The 15,613-nt window shown below is 27.5% G+C and overlaps 1 protein-coding gene across 1 annotated transcript; it reads right to left on the reverse strand.

Annotated features, from left to right (window-relative positions):
* Positions 1-727: 727 nt before the first annotated feature.
* LOC114944762 (aminopeptidase N-like) lies at positions 728-14,196 on the reverse strand. The gene is made up of 11 exons (XM_085483249.1): positions 13,155-14,196; positions 12,441-12,899; positions 11,831-11,897; positions 11,473-11,608; positions 10,607-10,688; positions 9,417-9,700; positions 8,463-8,743; positions 7,902-8,092; positions 7,502-7,768; positions 7,321-7,387; positions 728-973 (listed from the first exon to the last, which is right to left on the reverse strand). Exons 1-11 carry the CDS (start codon positions 13,595-13,597, stop codon positions 728-730), a joined length of 2,523 nt encoding a protein of 840 aa, XP_085339375.1. The 5' UTR covers positions 13,598-14,196.
* Positions 14,197-15,613: the final 1,417 nt, after the last annotated feature.

Consider the following 15,613-nt stretch of genomic DNA (forward strand, 5'->3'; position numbering starts at 1 on the left):
TCATGTGTATACGTCGATTTATTTTTGTCTGTTATCTACGACTACGATAGACGTAAGCGCTTAGGCCCGTTCTACAATACGTCGTATGTCGCAATCGGATGTCGGAACGTAAGCGATTGTCCAATGAGGCAATTTTATTTTTGAAATAGAAATTTTCTCATTGGACCATCGCTTACGTTCCGACATCCGACTGCGACATACGACGTATTGTAGAACGGGCCATATACGTTTAGTTCTCTGTCATAGGTTTTACGCTTAATCAACCAAATGTTAAATCCCAGCAAACATCGATATATAATTGTTACATTGCTATAATAAAACGGAGTATAACAGGTAATATAACGTGTACGTTACATGTAACATCCATGTTAATTGTAATTTCCCACTCATAGATGTAACATTTTAATATAACATATATTACATTGTAGTTATATTGTAATTATATACCAAATAGCACATTGATGTATTGATAAGTCAGTGCTATCTTGGGATATAATGACAATATAACTACAATTATGTAATATATGTAATATTAAAAATGTTACATCTATGAGTGGGAAATTACAACTAACATATACGTTACGCATGTAACATGCTTGAGTATATAACATTTATATATTGTGTTTGCTGGGATGATTCTCTCTCTTTCATTCATATAAGAATGAAATAATCGCGCGCTAAATTATCTTGGCGTTCAATTTGCGTGAATTTGCTCAATCTATAAAGATCACAAACAGCGAGACGACCAATCGAAGTAGTGGCGACCAGGACAGATTATACCATCGCAAGTTGCATTCGGTGCAGGGATGAAGTTATTGGCGTACAGATCCTGGGTATCCAGGGTCGTGGAGGAACTTGGCTCGACGTACGGTAATTTGATATCGGATAACCATTCCTGTCGTCGGCACAAACCGACGTGAGCCTCCGAAGGCACACGCGCACGTCGGGCCTTGTTGCACGTCCAGCGAGCGTCCTGCGGAAAGCGCATTAACTTGCGAAAAGGACGCGCGCGGATGGAAACCGCTCTGCCGGATTTATCTACCGACCCGTCGCGTTGTCGCACTTCCCGATAAAAGCTGGCAACTAAAAGTCAGAATTTTTCATAGCCGTTCTAGATAAACTCTCCGCGGAAATGGCATTCGCGGAAATTTAATTACTTTACTGGGCAGATTAACGCCAATGCGAAATCTAGATAATGTATTTAGAAAAAGTTGATATCGCACTAATAATTATTCGAACGAAGTGACGCGACATCATCTCCGTAATTACTTCCAGTTGTCAAGTTTTTGACAGTTCTGATTATACTCGAGAAACCTGTTAGGAGTCTGTGCGGATAAAAGCACACCGATATTTTATTTATAGGTATTTTATAATTATTATCTATCATTGATTCTCACATTATTTTCTTCTTCCGAAATCTTTATTTCAAGTTCAACGTCAGTGTCATATATGCGGAAACGCGCGATTTTCAAAAAGAGCTTGTGATTATCTACATGACATTGCAGGATACTCGTAGAGAAAAATTTAATTTAACTCACAATCAGCGTAGTCGTTTTCAACATACGAATATGCATGAACGTGTGCGTGTCGATGTGCACGTAATTATTTTATCTGTCAGTTTGCGCATAGTTAGTTAATACAAATTTCCCGTCAGTCGGACAATCCGTTTTATACTTGGCAGGCTAGTTCTCCATCTCGAGAAAAAAAATAGCTAATGATGACAAAAAGCTCTCACAAGTCGGACGAGACAAAAAGGCAAGAGAGCTTTTGTTCTTAACTTCCTTCATGATCCTTATTATCTTTCGCAATCTCTAACTTTTAATCGGTCGAGTTTATTATTTGTCGCTTTTTGTTTTCTTCGAATATGATTAAATCATGTTTGTTGAGTTATTACTTTAATAGAGCAAATGCAAAATTCGAGACGAATCGCTCGATTCATTCCTTCTTTTAGTAATAATTTCTTTGTTTTACAGAAATGTTGGCTTTAATAATATATCTTTGCTAAGTGATGTACTTTAATATCTATAATATTGAACAGCAATGTTCAATTGTCACTTAACATTCAAAACTAGTATAGGATATTTTCTTGCGGTTCACCACACTCTCTTGCAATACCCTGTATATTATTTTATCAAGTCAAGCTTATGATACTATGTATGCAAGCGAGTTTAATCAGCAAATTGCATTGAATAGCAAATTGAAATTTCTTAGCTGCGCATAAGCAATAAGTGAAAATTTAGCATCGTTGTTTGAATACCTGAGAAGTATGACACGTCACTTATATAGATGATATATATCTAGGCTTGGAAGCTGAAACTGCGAGAATTGATGACACAATATCTCAGTAGCAAACTTGCTGTATTATCTATTTCATTACGTATGGCAGTCTTAGCAGATCATTAGCTTGTAGAGCGTTATTAAATTTATGCTAGCTAAGAAAGTTGACAAGAAACGCGACAGTCGATAATCAATAGTCCTTCCAATTGTACAATTTATGATGTAGGCATGTAGACAGAATGTTGACTAGTTTTTAATGTCATAATTTTTACATAAATATGTGAAACATAAATTTAGTCAAATTAAAACAACATATGCTAAATAGATCCCAGTAAGAAATCACTAGTTAAAAAGACGTCGAATCAACGTCTTTTACACCAAACTTGGTGATTCTTTACTGAGATTAAGCTATTGTTAAAGATCTCATATATTGCCGTTGAGTATAAATTATTTTTTAATCGCAATTTAATTTCCTAATTAATCTGATTAATAATTTATTATTTTAATTTTATTTTAATCACAATGTTAGCGTAAAAAACTATTAACAGCATTATAAATACATACATATATCTCTGATATAAATTTTTTTCGATTTTTACAGAGAGATTATAGTGAATTGACATTATGTATAATTCATCCCTTTTTAATTTAAATATAATCTTATGCCAAAATGTGAGTCAGAAGACGGATAGGTAAACAGTCGAGAAACTTTTTGTTATCGCTTTAGACGATACTTTTACTTTCAAATTGCATCCGATTCTCATTTCCACACTGTTGCAATGAGGAACAGATACATCATGTCGTATCGGAGGAAACCATCAATGCTGGAACCAGGAAGCCGTCCAAAGTTCTCTAACGATGATATATCGGGGTAACACAGGACCCCTAAGTTGTGGCCATTTTGATATGGTGTAACGTACTCTCCTTCTCCTCATCCTTCTCCACACGCACACTCTTTCTTGCGCTATCCCTAGCAGGAGAGGCATTAAGCCCTTTTCGGCCCTTTGGAGTTGATGTTACGGTGACCGTGACAGATCGCCCGTCATAATCCGGCGCCATAAAAAACATATCGGCGATCGAATGACCGTTCAAAACTAGTGCATCCCATTTTTCGATCAAATGCCCGATGTACATTATCTTTCTAAGATGACACATACGATTTTTTATACATATATATATATAACGAAATTATCGAATATGAGTGATTTATTTATCAAAATAGAATTGATATCTCTTCTTAATACAATATATTATAGTAGACAATTAAAAAGAGAATATATTCTTTATTATAAAATATTAGTCTTTTTGAAAAATTCATTATTCTAATATTCTCTTGCATAAATATTTTATAAAATATTTATGCAAGAGAATTTTATAATAAAAAATTTTTCAAAAAGATTTACATTTCATATAATAAAAGATATATTTTTCTGTCACACAATAATAAAAAAATGTTAATTGTCTACTTTAATACCGTATTAATGTATATATAGACAGTTTTTATCATTGATTAGAAGCTTGAAAAATAATAACGCGTTGCGTTAGAAAAGACGAGATTCGATAGCCATCAGCTCAGTGCACAGAAATTTTCACAAAATTGTGAATCGATCGATGGTGGGTCAACGGGGACCTGTCGAACTAGGTTTAGTTTTTTTCACAACGCTTGTCTATACTTTCGTATAGACGAGCACTTTCGTACGGTGATTTGCGACACTCTATCCCAGCACCCTTTTATGCTGTCGCTCTTAGTTGACGGAAATGCATGGCGCATTACAATTCATCTCCGACTTCATCGTCGTCGGTCGACAGAAATTTGCTGCGTAACGTCTTTCACTTCCCTGACCATTTAATCCGTAATGGAATAAAACATCGCGTTACTAAGTATTCTGCTTATATTTCATTTGCTCTTTCACGTTAATGAAGCGTGATGTACCAATAACATTTCCCTAATTATTATAAAAACATAACTGACGTTAGGCTGCTAAAATATTATCAAACACAAAAATTAAAATCTTTTACATACATTTTATAAATCTGAAGAAATCTTTATAACTTCTACGCTGTGCGAAAAAAAATTTGTTAACTTAACGAAACCGTTCAACTAAATTACCATTTTGTTAATTGAATATATATATATTAGTATTGAAATCAAATATACGTTTTGTTACTTTTAAAGTGTTATATTTAATTTAAATATTTTATATGTTCAATTAACAAAATAATATTTAGTAGAAAAATTTAATCAAGTTAACACATTTTTGTTTTAGTGTGCAGAGATTAGTTTATTGCTATTAAATATAATTTGTTTCAATAAAAATTTCGATAAAAAAAGATCATAAATATTGAAATCATAGAGTATTAAAATTTAAATAAAATGTTATAAATGTTTTTCTCTTTCTTTTAAGTATACCAAATGTCAAAACCTGTTGCTTCTTATTAACAAGTAAATCTAGTCTAGTTATACTCTGATTTTTTTCAAATTTGGCATAAATGTAGAATTACCAAACATATTTGACTCTTATTATTATTTTATTTGTGCCCATAAGCGCAATGTCAATTTTATGAATAATTAGTACTCCTTCAATATTCAACTCTACCATTATACATATAAATTTCATATACCGATTATATACCGATGTGAACCTGGCGCCCGACTTAAAAAAAAAATGTTTTTAATATAATTTGTTTGTACCTCAATTATACCTGCTTGTACCGTTTGATTTTTCGTTTTACCTCAAAGGGTTATAAGATACCGGGGGTTAAAAAAATGGTCAGCGCTTAACTTTAAGATATTTTATTTTCATTAACGGCATTCGAAAGAGAATCGTTTGTATCCGTTTCTACCTCCTTTCAAATCGTTTGTACCTCAAAAGAACTGGAAGTACAGGCATTTCAAAATTCGCGTAAGGGGTAACTTTGTCATTTTTAAAGATATTCGAAATCTGCAAACCGGTACTGTTTTCGAATTATTTATACCCGTTTGTATACCTTTCTTCAAATCGTTTATACCTTGAACAGACCGGAAGTACAGTCATTTCAAAATTTGACCAATGTCTACTTTCGGTCCTTTTGAGGTACAAACGAAAATTAAAGAGGTACAAACAAGTACAAACAATTAGGAAACAGTACTTTTTCTTTATATTCTAATTGATTAGTTATATATAGGAAGCTTTTAGAATATACTGATTGTTTTCCTATTTCAGTATATAATGGATTTCTATCTATTTTTTGAATATTTTGTTCATGTTGCAACATTGCAGTATAAATTTTATTTTGCTAAAATAGATTCGACATTTATCATTAGAAAATAGTAAGAATAATAAATAATAAAGAGGCAAATAAAATGATAAGATAATTCTTTAATATTAAAATTTATCATGTTGATTGGAAAAAGTATATAATATAATCTTCCTGAAAACAAATTTAATGACAAATGTTTTAAAATACTTTTTATTGTAAGTTACAATTCAGATTTACACATTTTGCAGTATTTTTAGGTTTATTAAAAATATCAGCAAAAAACGCCGCATTATATATGTTGTACAATGTTAAAGTTATGGAGTATATAATTGATCTAGGAAACTATCTACATAAAACAACAATATAATGGTTTAATACTTTAATAAATGCAACAGAAGATTGTAAATTTTTGGTTTCGTCTTACTTTCCGTTACTTGATTCTATTTTTAATACACAAAACAAGGAAAACTTGATTGTCGTTGTCCTTTAGTCGCTTATTATTTAGAGATAAAAATACCGCGTCTCAAAAAATTCTGTATCATTGTCCATTCAATACACAGGTGTTGCTGCAAAGTAAACATGGCTATAATTTACAAAAAATTTGACACTTATACTTATTGAATAGTTTTTTAATGTCTGACTAACTACGAATTTATTTCTCTACGCCCTGGACTAAAGATGTGATCATTGTAAAACATAAAGGTAATTTCTACACAATTTTTAACATAATAATTTGTAAATTTATATTTATTGTTACTTATAGCGTATTGCATCGCGACTGAAGAAATCTTAAGTAAAAGCACGAAACGTTCCGCATTTAATAAATGTTACATCTAACTTTAAGATCAATGTCGTTCTAATTTTATTTTAATTTTCTGCTTGAAGAAAGACCTATAAATTACTAATTTTACGTCTATATTATTATATTATATCCAACAGTAGAATTTATTATAATATTATATGGCCATTTTCTTGTGACTGCACAGATAATAGTTGCATTTTATTTACAACAAAACTCAGATAAATCTCACTTCTGTCTTTCTTCAACATCCATGTTAAAGAAAGACAGAAGTGAGATTTATCTGAGTTTTGATGTAAATAGAAAGCAACTAATAATACATTCAACTACTTTAATCAAGATCGCAAATAAAAAAAAAATGAAAAACTTGATGCATGCAGTCATAAAAACTTATAAATATAGAGGCATCGAATATAGTAATACATCTAAATAAATAATAATTAAACCAGTAAAATAAATAGTACATACAATATAAAAAATTATTCATATGAAGTTTATCCACGCATGCAAAGCTGCAATTTTTTATATCCGATGGAAAATACTTTTATAATATTGTCTCTGTCTTTCGATTTGAATCTGGCGAATTACTATCTTGTTTTCAATTTTGTGAGAATCCAACACTACGAAATCCTAATATATATAAACAAAGATTTGCACAATGAAATTAATATATGGTACTGTTTATATAATAAACAAAACAAATATAAATATAAAATTAATATTCAGAAATTAATAAGAGAAATAGAACAATATTTTTTTTTCTTTTGCTTTTCATAATATTTATTAAATATACCTCTTCTTTTATTTTACCACAAAAGTGTGTATTGCGCTTCAATTGTTGAACGTAATTGTTTAATTCCTAAAATGTATTATTTTTTAACATCAATAATAAACAACGTTATTATAACATTATCAAAATTATTTAAACATTAAATAATAATTATTAATATCGCATTATTATTACATTTTGTATACATACATATATAAACATGTAAAATTTTTACCTGAATTAGATTTACGGAATATACGTTATTAATAATAGTAATAAATGCTGCAGTTATACCAACATCTCTAAAAACGAAAAAACAAATGTATATATAAACACATAATACATTTTTGTACAAAATATTTATAAAAATGTTACATTACTTTGGTTTTATGATAAAAAAATTATCTAATATGTACAGCAGAATAGTTGGATTCTTCGCATGCTTCGTAATAATATGTAAGAAATTGTTAACAAGATATTGATATTCTCGTTGCGTAATATTTATATATTTTAATGTTAAATGGTCCTTAATTATATTAGCATCTTGAGTGCAAGCCAAGTATTCTGAAAATTTAGTGTCAGATTTTTCCAATCCTGCATTATACACTGATTTCCAAGTCGTTTCGTTGATATTTATCATCAAACCATTACAATATGTCCATTCCTTCCACCATGGCAAAAGTCTGAAATAAAAAATATTAAATTTGTTTATTAAAAATTAGTATATAACCTTTTGATCAAATCATTTAAACATTATAAAAGATATCTACAAAGAAATTTGATTAAGAAAGGCTAGGAATATATAACAATAATTACCTGTGTGTTTCAGGGTCTTTGATATGTTGTTTTAATTTATTGTTGGCCGTTTTTTTACAAATAATGCCACCAAGAAAACATGCCCATCTTGCAGCTTCTTGTCGTAAACATTTTCTAAGTTCGTCTATATCATCAATTTCTTTATATTTAATTCTTTTAAGTACGTTGTTTAATCCCTGCATTATGCGATTCTAAAAATTGTTAAATATATATTTCTTTGTTTATATTATATAAATGTATTTAAAAATTATTATATTTTTTTTATTATATACTAATACATTCTTAAAGATTTTATGTTTTTTTTGAGATAAACATTCATTTTATCTTATCTATGTACGTACATACGCTCAAATATATAGACATACATGTATAAAAAAAATGGTTTAATTTGTGCGAAATGTTTTGAATTATAACTCATTGACAATGATTTTAAGCATTCAGCTATATATCCTATAACGATGTTACATATCAATAATATTGGCAGTAATGAAAATCATAAACTTTCATAACTTTGGGGCTTGTTATTCAAGTGAGTAATTATTCAAATCTATTAATATTTACCTTAAAATGCATCATTCTTTCTTCCCACACTAAAAAAGTATTGAACATGTATTCCAGAGCTTTAAACATAGGATACCAAGCAGTATAATCTATTTCTTGTTGCAGATACAAAGTGATATCCCAGAATATAGCTGAATCGAGTTGGCCTGCTATCATTAAATGAAATGCATCATCGATAATTTGGGCACGATTAAGAACATGAATTTTCGTGTGATCATTAGTGTTTAGATAATTTGAAATTCTCCGCCAATTCTCACTATCATAGTTCACGCGATAATATCCTGATGAATAGTAAATAAATTTTATAAATATTTATTATTTTGAATAATTTTATTATTAGTATAATGTATTTATTTTCAAACATTTTGGTTTCATACTTTTGTTTATATAAATTATAAATTAATAACGTATCAAAAATTTAATACATATAAATAAAATACGAATACATATAGAAAATTGATTATAAATTAAAAATAAAACTGTGCAAAATATTGTATAGAATAAAATAAAATTGATTATAGTTGTGCATAAATTGTGTAATAATTATTTTATATTAATCAGTAATATTTCTGTAACATGTAACTTTACGAAAATTGTATGTTTTACTTGTACTTATTATTATACTAATTTTAAAAATATAATAAATAATTTTAATAAATATAATTAACTTTTTTATCATTTTTATTTTAATTAGAATAAAATATTTGTAAAAATATAACTTTAATATTGATTAAAATTATAATAGAAAACGCCGATGTATATCTTGATTATATATAATAATGCGCGCGCAGAATATTACACAAAATATTTTAAAACTATTAAAATTATAATGAATTTCTCAGATTTTTATAGGACAATGAATAAAATAAATAAAAATATATAATAATGTTAATTATGTGTGTGTAAAATAAAGACGAGAAATAAGTCTTAATAAGACCATTGGTCGATATTTACCAATTTGTTGTATATTGAATATCATCCAACCCTTTTCTTCAAATGGTAATGATATTTTTAAAACCTTCGACACGCATACCATATGATGAGTAAACTCGGTAAAATTGGGAGACGTCTGTATAGTAAAAGTTACGGGAAGGCAATCAATTTTTAATGTGTTGATATTTTGCATCAATACATTTGCTTCGTTCATAGTATCCTTATAATTTCGTATTATTTTTATGAGAGGACAATACTTTTCCAAACCCCAATATTTAAATGTTTGTAGTCCTATATCTGCCATTCTTGATTCAAAAATATGTAAAATATGTAAAAAAACATTACAAATATGTTAAAATTATACGTATAATGTTAATGTTATAAAAATTGTAATACATATTAAGAAGCAAAATATAAAATTGCACTTCTATTTATATATTTATAAATCCATTTATATATCTTGTATTTATGTTATCATAATAAATAATACATTATTTTAAATAAAATTTAATAATTTTATTTAATTTTTTAGGCACTATATTAACCATTAATACAGATTATATTTGAGCAAAGTATTTAAAGTGTTATAAAATGATTTAAAAAGGAAATAACAAAACAGATAAAAGGAAGATAAAGGCAAAACAAAAAATAAGAAAAATAATATAAAAGAAATAAATCTACGAGAGTAGAAAAATTAAATAAAGAAAGTAATGGAAAAGAGATGTAAGTGTTAGATATTTAAAAATCTGTTAAAAAAGATAGAAGAAGAAGAAAAGAAGAAAACAAATAAAAAATAACAAAAGATGCAATTAGAAGAAGAGAAATTATAAAAATTATAGACGATATATCGAAATAAAGGAAAGAATAAAAAAATAAAAATAATTTGAAAAATTGTTTTAAAAAATAATAAATCATGAACTAAAAATAAACAAAACAATAAATATGTATATGAAAAAATGACAAAGATAAAATAACATTTTTTTTTTTACAAAAGCAATTTTGTAGTAAAAGTAATGAAATTAAATATAAATCTAGTACAGAATCTAGAAAAATATAGGAAAACTAAAAACTTATAAAACTAAAAAAAAACAAAATAATGTCAGAAAAAGCTAAAAAATAAGGGAAATTTTATAAAACTGGTCTTATTATAAATTATTATAATTTTATATAATTTTATTTTTTTTAATTATATTCTATATTATATTACTTACGTGCTATTTATATATGAACAAAATCTTTTCCAAAATATTTGGTCGTAGAAGATTTGTTGCACCATGCGCACTATACAAGGTGCTACAATTTACATAAATATTATTTAGATATATTATAAGTACATATTTACTAGAAAGGTTACATGTAAACATAGTGATTTTATAAAATTAAATTGTATATATATGTATATACAAGGTAGTAATTGCGTAACAGTGAAATGAAATTTCTCGTTAATTGTTATAAAGATAGCAAAACAATAAATGACCATTCAATTAATTTCCTCTACCTACATATGCGCGGTTATTACGGACACTATATATATATATATATATATATATATATATATACATATATAAACACACACCCAAAACAATAAGTTGAAAGGATAAAATAATCATAAAGAGAATATTTTACAGGGTATTTTATACCTTTAACACATTATTTTACGTGAACGTAAATATATCTCAAGAAATATTCATTTCTCTTTGATCTTATCTCAATAATTTTATATAAAATAATGTGAAAAATCAATATTTTTGCAAGAAAAAACTAGTAGTTGTTTTTAAAGAAAACTATGTAGCTCATAGTTGCAAATTGCATGCACACATCTATATTGTTTATATGTATATTCATATATACATATGTATATATACTTTAAGTATTAATTAAAGAATTCGCGTAAATACGCACACACATACGTACATGTGTGTGTGTGTGTGTGTGTGTGTGTGTGTGTGTACTTTTATAAAATTAATATATTATTAATCCAAATAAAGAATTAATTATCTTATAACTTTACACATATATTTTTATAATATTAATAATTAAACATTTACGCGGACAATTTTATTATATTACGTTATACCTCTTATAGATTGGCGAATTTGTAATAAACTATCATCTTGTGAAGTAGAATTCCACAAACGATAATCATCCAAATAAAAAGAATTATGTTGATGTTGAACAACAAACAAATGGACTATTCGAAATTCTGGATAAATCTATAAGCAAAAATATTTTATACCTATAAAATCGCTTTGAAAATACTTGCAATAAAAACAAATACTAATATTATTGTAAAAAGAGTTTGATATACGAAAATCTTATTGCAATATAAATACTTAAGTTCATCGTTTGCGAAAAAGTTGGAGCGAGATAGCGTTTAAAATAGAATAACCTTATGGACAGCATACGTTGCAAGTAATCTAGTATCACTGTCCTACTAATTGAGCTACTTGAATTTTGTGAGCAACAGGATGTAAATTTTTATCGTAGATGATATCTGTTTCCCTGAAAGTTGTATTTAAATGTCCAGACTGAAAAGTTATCAATAGAAAATAAAACTTTATTTTTGTTACAATTTTTTAATTTTATGGTTAAAATTACAATTTACAAACTCATAAGTACAATTTAGCAAACCTGTATCGTAAATTGTATCAAATAATGTTTTTTTTTTTTAATTTTTAATTTATAATATGAAAAAAATGATAAATTTGTGTTATGCTCATATAATTGATAAAAACCATAAATCTAAATAAATAAAAAAAATGTCATTTCTCTTATAGTTTTATTGTATATAGTTATAGTTGTTATAGTTTTATTGTAATTTTAACATTTATCTTAGGGGATACGATTTAGCATACATACTTTCCCTTTTATGTACGTACTAAATCAGTAAATTTATTCTTACTAAAATTGTTTCTCTTTAAAATTTCTCATACTTTCAGACGTTTACAGGAACAAAAGATATACTTACATGTTTTTAAATTTTATAATTTTGCATACAATAAATACAATTTTATTTTTAATGTAATTTTAAGTATTTGTACTCACCTATAAAGAACAAGTCCGAAAACTGTGTCGCTTTTGTCATAGAAATTTGGAATTGCAGCATGAGTGACGTGCAAAATCATTTTCGAATACTTCGGTATATTTTTATCAATATGCAACATGAAATTTTTAACTACATTTTTTGCAAATTCCATATGAAATTTAGATTTATATCTATACCACATTTTAATGTTTTCAGTTTTGTTATCATGAAGAAATAGATAATTAGACACAACCATTTTTGCAAGATGAGGCGACATTGCAGGTGTGGTACCGAAGTGTTTCCATACCAAATTGTTCTTATCTATTTCCGTATTTCGCAATGGCATATTTGACAAAGCCGTGCAATGAGTACATCCTATAGATAACTTAAAGATTGCGTTTAACAATAAATTGTGTTTCTCCCAACATGGAATTAATGGTCCGGCGCCTATTTTCTGGAAATGCGGAGCACCTACCCAACTACATTTTAAAGAAAATAAATTATTGAAACATTTTCGGTGTACATAAAAATATTGAAAATTAAAAAATGTGTAAATGTAATATGTACATAATAATATATCCGAAAATAAAGATTGTTCGCCTTTATATTTAAATTCCACGATATATAATAACTTTTTTTGGATATTTAATACATAAATAGTATATTATTGTAATTACAATGTGCTATGTAATTACTTATTGTACTCTTTTAATATACATTTATTATTTACTTACGCAGTTAGTTTTTTTACGTTGAAAATTTTAAAGACTTCATCAGCAATACCATGATATTTTATATTTAAGATGTAATTTCGTGGTGATAACTCATTCATAAATAAAATATCAATTGTGTTTTCTATAGTATTATATGTCAGTTTATAAACTGTATCTTTATCATTCTCATGATATCTTTCAAAATTTTTAATTAGCTCTACATTTTTAACACATAATTGTTCTGAATGTAAATATATGTGTTGCGTTTTGTTAAGAATGCTTATGCTGATATTGCATTCTCCATAGAAAATATTTCCTTCAAAATATGATAATAACTTGATATCGTAATGGATTGGTGTGATATATTTTGATGATTGATCGCATAAAGATTCATTATAAGTGGAAGCCGTCGCAGCGATAAAAATTAATCCGCTACTTAATAATAGTTTCAGAAATATCATCATGTCGGCAAAGGAATTTTTATCTTAGATCTGTAAAATACGCTTTGGACAAAACATAAATAGAGAAATTAAATATAGGTTTAATGTCTTTTGTAGGCGGATAAACGATTGTGGACAAAATAGATATTTATATAAGGAGACCGGATTAATTAGTCAGGAAAGAATCCGGATCAAATAAGGAATTATAATTAGAGTATAATGTATTTATTGCGAACTCAAGGTGCCTCTTGTCGTCCAAATACTAAATGTTCCCTTGTCTCTTCGCCGTCGCTCCGACCTTGGCGGTCCTCGATCGTAAGAGAGAGTGTGTCCAAAAAGAGAGCGTTATGTGTGTGTCTCTACCAAAAATCGCTGATACTTATATCGCTCCTAATTTCCCTAATAATCCCTTCCTATCATACTTGAGCCAATCGCTAAGCGACAACTAACCCGTGCTCTGGTTTGTTTTCGAACGGTCGCATCTGTTATTTTCTACACGGATCAAATCTCTTATTATTCGCACACGGTAACATAAATATAAATAAATAATCGAACACGAGGACGAGACGACAAGGCGACAATAATATGATGGCGTGATACATACTCTCGAAAATAATCGCACGCCTACACTTTTTAAATTATTCTTGTATATAAATCAGTAATAAATAAAAATGTATTTAAATTTTTAATGGAAAAAACATCCTAATTAGCGAAATATTATATGGTGAGAAAACAATGTGCAAATATCCATTTGCACAATTTTTTAAAATAAAATTATATATATATATATACAATATATATATATATATATATATATATATATATATATATATGTATTTCAGTGTCGCACATATTGTAATTGACGGCAATATAGAGATATTAAATTTACAACATATTTAAATTTTCTTTAAATTAATTGCAATGTCAAAAAGTTATTCTCATTTAAAATTTATAGAATATTATTTAGCATATAAAGATTTATAGTATATAAAGTTAGTTGTCTGAAGCAAATTATTTTTATAAACACAAGAGCTGTTATTTCTACATACATATATATCTGTGCGTACATTCAAAATAAGAAGAAAACAGTAAGGATAAAAAAAACTGAGGAGCGACAAGCGAATGAGAGAGATAGAGCACATGTTTATTATTATGTTTCTTTGAAAGTCTGTTGGATTTCTTCTATTAAACTGTGTATTGTAAACACTAAACGAATATTTGCTGAGAATTAAGCCAACATAAATTTACTTTTAAATTGTATCATTTATAAACTTGATAATAAATTTTATATAAAATGTCCCAGAATTAGCAGTAAACCTTTTGGAAGCAGATATCTGAGATCATTTAAAGACGATTTTTCCTCAGTGAAAATGTCGAAGTACCAATAAATTTCGAAATATAAACGATTGAAAATAAATGATTTTTTGCAAATTATACCTTATGAAAATAAAATTAGTAAAATCACATTTGTCAATTAATTTTAAATAGAGTTTACTCTTATTAGAATTTTAATTTAAGGTTTAATTACAAAGATACATGATGGCAAATTTGGGAACATGCAAATAAATAATAGTTTCTCTGGGCATTTTTACGGAGGAAAAATGACTTTAAATAATCTCAAAAATCTATATGTTATATATATATGTATAACAAATTTACTATTATTTCTGCGACATTCTGTATATAATGCCGTATTTTTCAATATTTTAGATTAAACATCTCAAAATAGATGTGTTAACGACTGTTTCAAATCTGGAATATTAAATGTTATGGATTTCTACATTTAATTCATCATTAGTATGTTCTATCATTTATTTCTATAATTTTTAACTAATAAATAATTAACATTAAGAATATATAATTCGGCCTCCTACATAAATACAGCATATATATCTGTGCGCAACGGAAGGCAGGATCAGGATGTCGGAAGCGAGAAGACGGCGAAGCACGACACTCACAAACACGTATCGTTTAATATAACTATATTTTAACTAAAAACAAAGAAAATTACAATTACTGAAAACCGCACAGAATTTACAA

The sequence above is a fragment of the Nylanderia fulva genome, unplaced genomic scaffold (assembly GCF_048542155.1).
Source record: "Nylanderia fulva isolate GAGA-0341 unplaced genomic scaffold, ASM4854215v1 Scaffold24, whole genome shotgun sequence".
Taxonomy (NCBI): Eukaryota; Metazoa; Arthropoda; class Insecta; order Hymenoptera; family Formicidae; genus Nylanderia; species Nylanderia fulva.

Excerpts from the sequence above, each read along its gene's own strand:
- LOC114944762 (XM_085483249.1), bottom strand. The coding sequence starts at position 13,597 with ATGATGATATTTCTGAAACTATTATTAAGTAGCGGATTAATTTTTATC. Across the intron at positions 10,689-11,472 it reads AATTCGCCAATCTATAAGAG|CACCTTGTATAGTGCGCATG; the intron begins GTATAACGTAAT and ends TGTAAATTGTAG. Across the intron at positions 9,701-10,606 it reads TGTTCATATATAAATAGCAC|AATGGCAGATATAGGACTAC; the intron begins GTAAGTAATATA and ends TTTTGAATCAAG.